The sequence below is a fragment of the Glycine max genome, chromosome 1 (assembly GCF_000004515.6).
Source record: "Glycine max cultivar Williams 82 chromosome 1, Glycine_max_v4.0, whole genome shotgun sequence".
Lineage (NCBI taxonomy): Eukaryota > Viridiplantae > Streptophyta > Magnoliopsida > Fabales > Fabaceae > Glycine > Glycine max.
In genome coordinates this window covers 52,540,132-52,552,985 of record NC_016088.4, presented here as the reverse complement: position 1 = coordinate 52,552,985, position 12,854 = coordinate 52,540,132, and the positions used below count along the sequence as shown (strand labels likewise).

At 36.2% G+C, this 12,854-nt stretch overlaps 2 protein-coding genes across 2 annotated transcripts; both read left to right on the top strand.

Moving 5' to 3' along the window:
• The first annotated feature begins 3,944 nt into the window (after window positions 1-3,944).
• BEHL1 (BES1/BZR1 family protein) lies at window positions 3,945-5,326 on the top strand. The gene is made up of 2 exons (NM_001365176.1): window positions 3,945-4,260; window positions 4,343-5,326. Exons 1-2 carry the CDS (start codon window positions 4,036-4,038, stop codon window positions 5,042-5,044), a joined length of 927 nt encoding a protein of 308 aa, NP_001352105.1. The 5' UTR covers window positions 3,945-4,035; the 3' UTR covers window positions 5,045-5,326.
• A 5,023-nt stretch (window positions 5,327-10,349) lies between these two features.
• LOC100781979 (UDP-glycosyltransferase 72E1) lies at window positions 10,350-12,170 on the top strand. Its single transcript, XM_006573532.4, has one exon. It carries the CDS (start codon window positions 10,495-10,497, stop codon window positions 11,971-11,973), a length of 1,479 nt encoding a protein of 492 aa, XP_006573595.1. The 5' UTR covers window positions 10,350-10,494; the 3' UTR covers window positions 11,974-12,170.
• Window positions 12,171-12,854: the final 684 nt, after the last annotated feature.

Genomic DNA, 12,854 nt, shown 5'->3' with positions numbered 1-12,854 from the left:
TAGTTGATGTAGAGCTTGGAATTTTTTCGACAATTTCAATAACAAACATCAAACATTAATATCAACTATTTATTACACGATTTTTTTAATGACAGAAAAGTCTAGTTTTAATTAGAATATAAAAAATATGTAAAATGGTTTTTCTAATTCTAAGGTGAGAGACGTTATTAACACGGAAAGAAGCTTTGAAGTTTTAACAACTCCTAAAAACTAGACTTGAGGGAACATGGCAGAAGAGTCAAAGCAGCAGTAGCGGATGTAAGATTCGAGTGAGGACAAATTATTCTGAAAAATAATTTTTATACACAAAAATGAGAAAAAAATTCAAATACGTATAATTTTATTTTAATAAAATTCAAACATATTTATTTAGAAGTGAGGAAATTCAAAATATAAAATATAAGATTTTGAAAAAATAAATAAAAATAAGATGGTGTATTTATTCATCCTTAATAAAGCATAGGGCGGCACTGAGTCAAAGGGAGTTCAGAAATGTGGTGTGAGTGTACTGTACCATGAAAAGAATGGATTCCTCTTAGGGTGGGACCGCATTCTCGTGTTACTTACAGACACACCACACCTATGCACTCCACTTGACACGTCAAAGGTGGTCCCCCCCACCCCACCCACGCTGTTCCTTTCTTTATTATGGGTTTCTGTGTCGCACGTGTGGAGCCGACTGGATGGGCCCACGCACCTCTCACTTGGTTGTTTGTCCGTATCTGTGCCCCTTCCAACTAAACATCACGTCACGTCAGACCAATCTCCAATTACCGGAGAAGCAGAACGGGGCATGTTCCCAATCATCAACTTCTACTCTTCTTAATTCATGTGTGCCTATACCTTACCCCCTACTATTATTAACTTTGCATAATTCAATGCCCAACCCTTCCTTCTTCACTGTCACCAATTCCGCAAACGTTTTCTTTTATATTCGTAAAATAAAATCCATCTTAATCACTTATATAATTATAGCCTAATCAACATTAATTCATCTCACCCCTTTTGCTCTCATAGCTTAATGTTTGCACGACTTATTTGTGAGTTTTCATCATCAAGTTTATAAAGTCTGATAATCAAACTTATTTATTTAAGGATAAATACTTCAAAATTTGAATAGTTAACAAATTGATCTCAAAATGAAAAATTTAAATTTTGTTTTTCAATGTAAAAAAATGCGACATATTAATTTATTATGTAGACAATTTAATGATAGTTTGATTCTTAAATTTTGTAATTTAATATAAAATTTAACATTAAAACTTAATAATAAAATCAATTCAAAGAACTAATGTTATATTTTTATACGTTCAGTGACTAAATTTATATTTTTTTATCTTTTAAAAATTAATTTATTACACTTTAATTTGATTATTTATTCTTTATTTAAAATAAGTGAGTTTTGTTATGCACTATTAATGAGTTTTGTTTAAATAACTGTTATTAATATTCTTTTAATGACAACTATTTAACTATTATTTTGAGTTATTTGTTCATCAAGACTGCGTTTCGTTATTAAATATTCAGAGTATACGGTTTGGGAGAATTATATCCATCCAACAGGATGCATGAACCTTTAGCACGGGTGTAGGACCATGTCAATGCTATCCCTGTAGTATGCACTGGTGTGCAATTATGGGGAGGTATTTACGTGTCTCATTTCACGTGTCAACATTTTTATATTTATTCTAAATTCAAATTTATACTTATTCCGTATGATCGATCATAAATATTTGATAAAATTATAAATTTGGTCCTCTAATTTATCTTCAGTTTTAGATTTGATTCTCCAGTAATTTAATTCACGAATTTGATCCTTTTATTTTTGGTAAAATCGTGTAATGTTGGTCCCTCAGACCACACAATTGGACGTTTACCATTACAGAGGAATGTTGATTATCATGTGTCACATTCTTATTGAATCATGATTGTCACATGTTATATTTTGATCTGTGAATGAAAACAACAATACATCTCATCTTTCATGGGATGAACATCCAATTAAACACGTGACCGTCATCATCTGATAAGAACGTGACTCGTGGTCATTAATGTCACTTGTTAACGATTAATATCCAATTATAGTATGAAAGATTAATATTATGCAATTTTACCAAATAAAAGAACTCAATTCGTAAATTCGTAAATTAAATTATTGAAGTAAAAAAATATAATTTTGCCTAAATAGTTTTTGTTTACAAATATGTCTTGCGATCGTGCACTTTTGGGTCTGCCAATATTAATTGAAACTAATTGGCAATGATGTAGATACTTATATATATCTCCGAGACCCATTTTGGGGTGGTTCTGCTGTGCATCTTTATCTATCTCCATTTCATCACTCAACGAATTTAATTTGCATGTGTGGGCTGCAACTTACTTTGACCGGTCGTGTTATTTTTTTGTTACCTAAGAATTAAAAATAAATATAACTTTTTTATAATAATTTACATATTTTATTTAATCAATTAAATTAGATAGATTGATCCGTGGTGTAATTACTCGGTACAAGCAAGTTTTGTTGCTTGGATTCGTTGGGAAAACAACAAACAATGTTTTACATGATACCTAGACTCGCAAATCATAAGAAATCTGTGTCAGTTTTACTGTGTAAATTTCGATTCTTCCATCAGTATATATTTTTTATCTGACACTAATGTCTGGAACATATTCTCTTTATAAGTATTTTCATTTTTTCTTTTGGTGACAGAGCTAGGTAGCTAGCTAGGGCATAGGGGCAGGGAGGGGGGGCCCTGGTATTTGGTATGAGTCATGTGGCTAAGTCCTCGCCGCAGAAATGGACTGTGCTGTGGTATCCGTGATTGAGCTACAGCGCTGCACTGTAAGGATGCTAATTGTTAACCAACAACAACAGGTCATGTGCCTTCCATGAAGGGAAGGTGCGTTAGGTCACCGATGCTATATTTCCTATTTCAACAAGGTTGATTTTTCTACGCCCTTGTGCCCACACTTTTTTGGAGCACACGGAAATTATATGAATTACAGGATGATTAGATGAATTCAATGTGCGTGTGACCAAAAATATCATAAGCTAGCTCTTTCAAATGGTCACCTAAATTTTCTTGCATTTACGATTTGATTACTTGCTTGCTTATCATACACAAAGTAGTACAACTTTATATATATATATATATATATATATATATATATATATATATATATATATATATAAGTTAATTGGCTAATGGTATGGGCTCTCCAACTAATTGTTCCCGCATCATTTTATATAAATTCATTAGTTATTGATTGACTAATACTACTACTATCCACACAAAATTACTACAAACTAAATATTAATAAATTCAAAGTTTGTCATTATTTATGTCATAAAAATTATCTGTACGTTTACATAATTTCATATTAATATTTCAATAGATATAAATATTTTTAAAAACATGCTATGAATACACTCACTGATAAAGTATACAAATACAATGTTCACTAAAACATTTTTTGTAAATATTATCCAACAAAAACAAGACATAATTAGTAGAGGATTGAATTCTTTCAGCATGTTGATTAGAATTCAATTTTTACTAATCACGTGATATCATGAAAAAAATGTTATAAGAAATAAAATTTAATGAAGTGATATATATATATATATATATATATATATAAATAAAGTACATGTGTTTTATGTCATATAGATTATAATACTACATTACATTTTTACTAATATTTTTGGATCAATTATTAGAGAATAGGAAGAAAAAAATAAAAAAAAAGCAGAAGTCTTTATTATATCATCCATTTGGCTGGAGTCCAATATCTTTTTTCTTAAAAAAGAAAAGGAAAAAGAAAATTAATGAAGTGAAAACTACGAGAGTGTGAAAAGGGAGGGAGAGAGAAGAGAAGAATCTAAAAAGGAAGCAACATTTCTATTTCCTCTTCTTCATCACTTGAATCCACCAAGTCCTTCTCCTCACACACATAAAAACAAATATCCTCCACTTCTTCTACCCCCAGCAGTAGAACAAGAGGTGCCGGAGCAAGTTTCGTCACGCCGGAACGATGACCGGCGGCGGATCCACGGGGAGGTTGCCGACGTGGAAGGAGAGAGAGAACAACAAGAGGAGAGAGAGAAGACGAAGAGCGATTGCAGCTAAGATCTACACTGGCCTTCGAGCCCAGGGGAACTACAAGCTTCCAAAGCACTGCGACAACAACGAGGTCCTGAAAGCTCTCTGCGCCGAAGCTGGCTGGATCGTGGAAGAAGATGGCACAACTTATCGAAAGGTTCCCCTCTATTTCTCAGATCCACTTTGTTTCTCGTTTCCTGATCTATAATTAACTTTGAATTATTGATGCTTGCATACAGGGATGTAAGAGACCCACGAGTGAGATTGGAGGAACACCACTGAACTTAAGCGCGTGTTCTTCCATTCAGGCAAGTCCACAATCCTCGTCATACCCGAGTCCTGTACCATCCTACCATGCTAGCCCAACCTCTTCCTCGTTCCCAAGCCCCACGCGCATTGACGGAAACCACCCTTCTTCCTTTCTCATCCCATTCATCCGCAACATAACTTCCATCCCCGCCAACCTCCCTCCTCTCAGGATATCCAACAGCGCCCCCGTCACCCCACCTCTTTCTTCTCCCCGAAGCTCAAAGCGCAAGGCGGATTTCGACTCCCTCCGCCACCCTCTTTTTGCCACCTCCGCCCCGTCCAGCCCCACGCGCCGCCACCACGTTGCCACCTCCACCATCCCGGAGTGCGACGAGTCCGACGCCTCCACCGTGGACTCCGCCTCGGGCCGCTGGGTTAGTTTCCAGGTTCAGACGACGATGGTGGCTGCGGCGGCGGCTGCTCCTCCTTCGCCTACCTTTAACCTCATGAAGCCCGCGATGCAGCAGATCGCTGCCCAGGAAGGCATGCAGTGGGGTTCTGTTGCCGAGAGAGGCAGAGGAGGCTCCGATTTTGACTTCGAGAATGGCAGAGTGAAACCCTGGGAGGGTGAGAGAATACACGAGGTTGGAATGGATGATTTGGAGCTTACTCTAGGAGTTGGAAAGGCTTGATTTGATGATGCTATTGAAATCATCCCTTGCTTGGATCTGCTACTACCCTCAGGGCAATTGGTTCTTGTTATGCTTAATTTCTCTATATTTTTCCTTTTATGTGTACAGTTTTTCATTTATATAGCAGTTGTTAGGTGTTACATTACTTGGAATTTGACTTCATTGTAATGCCTTGTTAATTGTTGGAAAGGTTGCATTTGAAGCAATCTTTGTGCAAGTGTTTTGAGACTCTTCAATCTTGACTTACTAAGACCAGGGGAAACGAGGTCATATTCTTAATTATTCTTTGTTGCCGAGCATTCAAATTAGACTGTTTGAATTTGATATACTAAGATTGGGAAGCTCACTATATATCTCTCTCGAACATATCAGGTGACAACCTAAGAGGTGAGATAGAGATACTGACATGAGTTAATTGTGATAATTCATTTATGGTTGTATGGTGACTAATGCATTTTATTGGAGCATGCTATCTCCAACTCTACAAGCAAGCGTGTGTGCTTACACATTTTAAGTTATTTGCTTGGTTGAGCAGTCGTTGATCTTCCAGGTTTTCTCTATTCCTTATCTAAACTGCGGCATTTTTGTTTCAATGTAACCATTTAATGCTAAGTAAGCAGTTGTCAATAGAATTTGTCGTTCTTGTTGGAAATCCATGAGACTAGCTTGTGAGTTTTATGATCTCCTACTGCTGAGATACTTTGGAAGCAAATCTGATATGCTATTGATGATCTATGTCAACATTGTGATTTTGCCAGACGGGTAAATAAAGTGGGTTTTTAAGATCAACAGATATATTTATCCTCTATTTTATACAAAGTCTATTTTTCTGAAGGAAGATCTTTTTCGATGAATCTCTTCTGTTCTTGTTTAATTCCCACCCTTCTCGGTAAGGACTGCATTCGGAGAATTTCATGTGCGAAGAAAAAAAAAAGATGTAGCAAAACTTGGGGAGGGAGGCCGTGGCATCTCCTACAGTGTATAAGGTTCGCCACCCCAATTTGCATTGGTTTAAGGGGTATTATTTCTCATGGCATGATTCACAATGTTTTTAAGTTTTGAATTTGATATTCCGCTGCGTTTGTGTTAAATTATGATAAAGACTTGCTCTGTTTGAGGGAAAATTCTGTTTTCTTTGTCTATAGGACTAATTTCTTGCAATATAACTCTTCTATTCCGAAGAATAAGCCAAAAATATTAATAATTCGTTAAAAACTATTAATAATATACTATGTACTTTTATAACAATTATAAATTTGTAACAATTTGTTTTTTTATCAATAGCTAAGATGCTTTTTTAACTGAACTTCTCACTTCTAAGAAACAAAATTAACGCATTAAAATGTTGTGATGATTCAAATAAACGAGAGTAGTTAAAGGTGATTACTTTCTATTTTGTTACTTGTTGAGTTGTCGTAAATAGTAGTTAGTTGGAGGTCAACGGTGTGGGCCTTATGCCACTCACTATAAATAGTCAATGTGTATTAGAGTTTGTTTTTGTTGTTGAATAGAAATTCTCATTCTATAATTCTTCACTTCTCTTTTCATATACAAAAAGTGCGAGTCTATGAGCTTTCTTTCTCAACAAATTACTATTCAGAGCTTCGATTTTAGACCTGAATCTTGGTGATTGCATGGTTGCTTCGAATGGCAATTTACTTGACAACCTTCATGTTCTTGATGACAAAAACTAGGAGAGATGGTGTGTAGAAAATAGTCTTTTTTTGGCTTTCAAAATATGACTGTAAATTGTGACAGTGAAGAATTGTTATCTAAGAGTTGATTGAAAAGCTCCACGTATGCCCAAAAAAGTAGCACACAAGGCAGCCAACAAAAATATTGCAAAGCCATGTTCTTGATACATCAATGTGTAGACTCGACCAAATTTGAGAAGATTGTCTTGGCTGCAATCATAAAAGAAGCACTATCATGATGGAGACAAGCTCAAGAAGGCGGCAATTTGAGCTGTTACATAATGAAAATCTTGATAAGATCACAGATTACTTTACAAGGGTGTTGAATCTCGCCAACCTAATGAAAGGATGTGGTGAAAAGATTTCGAATATAATGATCATTGAATAGGTGATGCGCACATTGTCCTAAGATTTAACCATATAGTGGGTGCAATTGAGGAGTCAAAGAACTTGGAAAACATGAAGATTGGAGAGCTTCAGGGATAATTAGAGGCACACGAACATAGGTTGAATGAGAGAAGCCTCGAAAAATATGTTGATTAGGCACATAAGTGGCAAATCAAAAGGAGGAAAGGAAAGAGAAATATTACAGTGGTGGTTGTGCTAGTGGCTAGACTATGAAAAAGGTGAATTCTCAAGTATAAGAAGGGGAGGAACAACTTGAAATAAAATGGGAAAGAAAAGATTTGACAAGAAGAAGATTTAGTGTTATAATTTTCAGTAGGGAAATTTAGTAGATGAATGCATAAACAACAAACATGGAAGAATGAAGTCTAGTGATGAAGCTTATATTTCACAAGAGGATGGCTATAGCTCAAACCAAATGTTATTAATGGTGACTACCAATTCTGATACCAACAATTCAGAATCTTGGTATCTTGACACAGGTTACTCATATCACATGACAAGCCGCAACGACTAGTTGGATAAAGTGTACATATTCAGAAAAGCTTTGTATGGCTGAAAATAAGGCACTTGATCTGGACTAAGAGGATAGATATATTCTATTATTCTTCTTCAACAAGGTTTCTCAGAGTGTTCAATAGAGTTTAAAGTATATGTGAAAGTGAGAAATGGTGTTGATCAGTTATGTTTCTATATTAAGAAATTGATACATTCAAGGGAAATATGAAATCAGAATTTGATGAACTCATTTGGCAATCCTAAAATATTTCCCAAGCATGCAATTTGTTTACAGTAGTTGTGGTATTGTCTTGCATTAGAGAAAGCATGTACAAGAAGTGTTGAAGAGGTTTCAAATGGAGAAATACAATGAAGAAGCTACACCAGTTGAAACAAATGTGAAGTTACAAAGGAAGAATCTGAGAAGTCTACTGATGCTACTCTTTTCAAGCAGTTGATGGGATCCGTACTCTTTCTGTGTAATAGCAGGTCTAATATCAGTTACGGTGTAAGACAGATTAACTGATTTATGAGTGATATATATGAGGGCCTCACACATGGTGGCTGTTGCTAAAAACAAGATTTTGGTGCGTTGTTCCCTAAAAGTCAAGGAAAATATGTTGCAGAAATTGAAGCTTATGCTGATTCAGATCGGCAGGGAAATAAAGTAGGTAGAAGTTTAGAACAAGCACATCTAGTTATTTTCTTCGAGTTCCGAAATGAACCAATTTCATGTTTGCTCAAAAAAGCAAATTGTGGGTGGTTGCACTCTCTTTCTGTGAAGGTATATAGCTGTCCATATCAATCAGTAGCTGGGCTTAATAGGCCTAATAAGTTTGTTAAACTACGGCCCAAAACGCTGGTATATAACGTGACTGGCTTAAATCAATTAACAGCGGGCTAACAGCCCAACAAGTATTATGGGAATGACTGAAAACGTTACCAGCTTATTTATAACAACATTTCTACCAAATGATATGTTATCTGAGTAATATAAAGGACAGATTTAACGCTTTAAGTTATACATTCACTCAGCCTTACTCCTCTTTGAAATATACACCAAAGCTAGCTTTACAAGCGACTAACACCACCACTCCATCAACTATGATCAACTGATTACCTATGCAAACCAACCGGATGGAGAATTATGAGATAAAAATTAAAATCCACAGCGTGACGAAATGAAATTATAAAAAAAATGTCCTGAAAAAGAAAAGAAAAACACTCATGATATACCTGCTATGAAATTTACAGGAGTGATGTGGAATGAATTAAAATAATTGGAGCAAATGGTCGTCGTGCTCGTGCACACTAATTAATGATACAACTGCAGAGAAATTAAGAGTAGGTTCTACTGAAAAAACTCTTTCTTACTCTCTATTTTTTTGGGCAGGATAGGGATATTATATGTACCATTAGCGTCTGCTAAGCATATATAGTGGAGAGAAATTTGTATAAGATATTAGCAATGGGGAGGATGAGGTGTTGAGTTACTTTATCAAGCACTAATCGAAAATACTAGTAGAATAGAAATAGAACTGTCTTTTCATATAGATATCCCTTCAACACAATATAGGTCATCGAAAGGATCTCGAAGACTTACCAACGCACGAAAGTCAAAATCTTTCAGAAAATGGATTCCTATTCGAAGGGTGTATAACCGCATGGATAAGCTCACACTAACCCGTCAATTTGAGATCCAATTCGGTTCCTTAGGAGTTATTGAGAAGGAATTTTGGAATGTAATAATATCGATTAATACAGATATTGGTCCCACATTGGGTCCTACAAGTGGCGATGTTGAGGAGCTTGGCGTGGGGGTGGGGTCCAAAGATTAAGCTCATAAAAGCATTGATTACATTAATGAGCCAAATCATTTATTAAAGTGTCTATTATCATTTATAAAATTGGTTGTGAATTTTTTAACCAATCATTTATTAAAGTGTCTATTATCATTATGAAAAAAAATTACGAATGATAATTTTATATTGTCAACTAATAAATGTATTTGGTTTGTTAATTTTTATAATAATTATTTTAAGAGTTAAGTGTACAGTAGTATGTAATTAAATTTTAGAGTAAAATTCTATTTATATTTTTATTTTTGAATTGCTTTTTATGATTTTCTATTACACCACTTATTTTAATGTTCGTACTTTTTTTCTTCTGTTTTTTTTCCCTCTTTCAATGAATGAATAGTTATAAATGACGTGTGAAAGTAACTAAAGGTATTATTTTACTTTTTTTTTTACACCAAACATATTATAGTACTATTACCTAACAAAGTCAATGAGATAGATATAATATGAGATAAGATAATTAGTTCTATGTGATGGAGAGATATAAAAAAAATTATTTTTGATAAAATCATTATGTGGATAATATATTAAAAAAAAGCACCGGCTGCTACACTATTTTGATCTCAATCCATATGTCATATTATTGACATATTTGTTTAATGTTTTTAAGTGATTTATTTTAATTACATGTAAATTTAATTAATAAAATATTTTATGTTATGGTGTACATTTTGAAAAAATTCCTTTAAATCTATAAGTCAATATGTACTACTATTAATACGGCATTATATATTTGCACAGTCCAGACAATACATATTTACCCTACACACTTTGTACTTTCTTGCAAGCCACGGTCAACGTATAATAGTAATATTATAATAATAGAGAAATTAAAGCAAAGACGGCTACACGCTTATCAGTTCATCTCAATCTCTATATAACAAAAATCTAGGAATGTGTCACAAGACACTCCTTCGTTTGAGGAACAGGAGAAATATGAGTATATGAGTGTGTTTTTATACGGAAACTGAGAAAAGAGCAAAAAGAAACCCTCATGGTAACATCAAAGCCTCATGCAGCACTTATAGCAAGCCCCGGCATGGGGCACCTAATTCCCATGGTGGAGCTAGGCAAACGCCTCCTCACTCACCACTCCTTCCACGTCACCATCTTCGTCGTCACCACCGACTCCGCAATCACAACCTCTCACATACTCCAACAAACATCAAACCTCAACATCGTCCTTGTCCCTCCCATCGATGTCTCCCACAAACTACCACCCAACCCGCCCTTAGCAGCACGAATTCTGTTAACCATGCTCGACTCCATACCCTTTGTGCACTCTTCCATTCTGTCCACCAAGCTTCCTCCTCCTTCGGCACTCATCGTTGACATGTTCGGATTTGCAGCTTTTCCCATGGCACGTGACCTCGGCATGCTTATCTACGTTTACTTCGCCACCAGCGCCTGGTTCTCTGCGGTTACCGTATACGTTCCCGCCATGGACAAGAAAATGATTGAAAGCCACGCGGAAAACCACGAGCCGCTCGTGATTCTCGGTTGCGAAGCGGTTCGGTTCGATGACACGCTCGAACCGTTTTTATCGCCTATAGGGGAGATGTACCAGGGTTACCTTACAGCAGCAAAGGAGATAGTGACCGCTGATGGAATTTTGATGAACACGTGGCAAGATCTGGAGCCCGCTGCGACGAAGGCGGTGAGAGAGGACGGGATATTGGGCCGGTTTACGAAGGCGGAGGTGTATTCGGTTGGACCGCTGGTGAGAACCGTGGAGAAAAAACCGGAGGCTGCGGTTTTAAGTTGGCTGGACGGTCAACCGGCTGAGTCGGTGGTCTATGTGTCCTTCGGGAGCGGTGGGACAATGTCAGAGGTTCAAATGAGGGAAGTGGCGTTGGGCTTGGAGCTGAGTCAACAGAGGTTTGTTTGGGTGGTGCGGCCACCGTGCGAGGGCGACGCGAGTGGCTCGTTTTTTGAAGTATCGAATGGTGGTGACGTGGCGCTGAATTACTTGCCGGAGGGGTTCGTGAAAAGAACGGAAGCGGTGGGGGTTGTGGTCCCCATGTGGGCCCCGCAGGCGGAGATTCTGGGACATCCAGCGACGGGTGGTTTCGTGACGCACTGTGGTTGGAATTCTGTTTTGGAGAGCGTTCTGAACGGGGTTCCCATGGTGGCGTGGCCGCTTTACGCGGAGCAGAAAATGAACGCGTTTATGCTGTCGGAGGAGCTTGGGGTGGCGGTGCGGGTGGCGGAGGAGGGAGGAGTTGTGAGAAGAGAACAGGTAGCGGAGCTGGTGAGAAGAGTGATGGTGGATGAAGAAGGTTTTGGTATGAGGAAGAAGGTTAAGGAGCTGAAAGTGAGTGGAGAGAAAGCGTTGTCTAAGGTTGGATCCTCTCATCATTGGCTTTGTCAAATGAGCAAGGACTGTGAAGCTCATGTGCAGGGTTCTGAGGCTAAAGTTTCTTCTGCTTACACTACTACCACTGCTGTGCTCAGCGACGTCGTTCGCTCTTGAACCCTTTTCTTCTTCATCTTAATTATCGTCTTCAGTTTGCAGTGTTTTACAACACAAATCTCAGTTTAATTATTACGTCAATAAAAATTAATTTAATGTCAAATTATTAGTATATGAAATTGCTTTGGTAGTTAAAGCTATGTTCTAAAAAACATTTGTTCAAGATTTAGACGAGTGAAGTAAGAGAGAATTTGATACCCCTTGAAAGTCCTTAGTTCATACTTCATAGTCAGGGTCCGGGTAATAATATAGATAGATAGATCAGAAACACACATTTCATGCTTCTTATTTTTTTTTAAGAAATGTTTTCAGGACACTTTAAATCCATCTATACCTAGAAAGAGACAAAAGTTGAAGAGTGGAGTTTTTATTTCAGGACAAATAAAATATGTTATTATATAATACATGATAATGTTTGTTGTATTTTTATTTTATGAAGTTATGGAAATGTTGCCACCTTTTTTATTTTGTTTACTATGTAAATGGATTAGAAAATAATGATAAAAACTTACAAGTTGATAAAATATTCATGTAGGTTACTCAACGATATAGGTAGATTTATATTGAGTAATTATTACACTACTCAACAAAAAACTTACTATAATAAATAACTACATTTCGTGATATCTAAATCGATCTCTGTATTAATTTTATATGTAAAACTAATAAATATGTTTGTGTAAGTAATTATTTATTAAATATATAATTATTTGTTAGAAGTTAAATATTTAAATAATTATAAAAAAGAAAAAAAAACCATTTAATAAATAATTATAAATGTTTCTTGTACAGGGAACATTGTTGCAATTACTTTTGGCTTACTTGGGCAGCAGCTTGCATACAGAGATAACTTGGTCTCTTTCTCTTGAGGCTGCTCTTCG

Bases quoted from the DNA above. Each gene is read 5' to 3' on its own strand.
- LOC100781979 (XM_006573532.4), top strand. From the start codon at position 10,495: ATGGTAACATCAAAGCCTCATGCAGCACTTATAGCAAGCCCCGGCATG.
- BEHL1 (NM_001365176.1), top strand. From the start codon at position 4,036: ATGACCGGCGGCGGATCCACGGGGAGGTTGCCGACGTGGAAGGAGAGA. The intron at 4,261-4,342 runs GTTCCCCTCTAT...GCTTGCATACAG, and splicing joins ATGGCACAACTTATCGAAAG to GGATGTAAGAGACCCACGAG.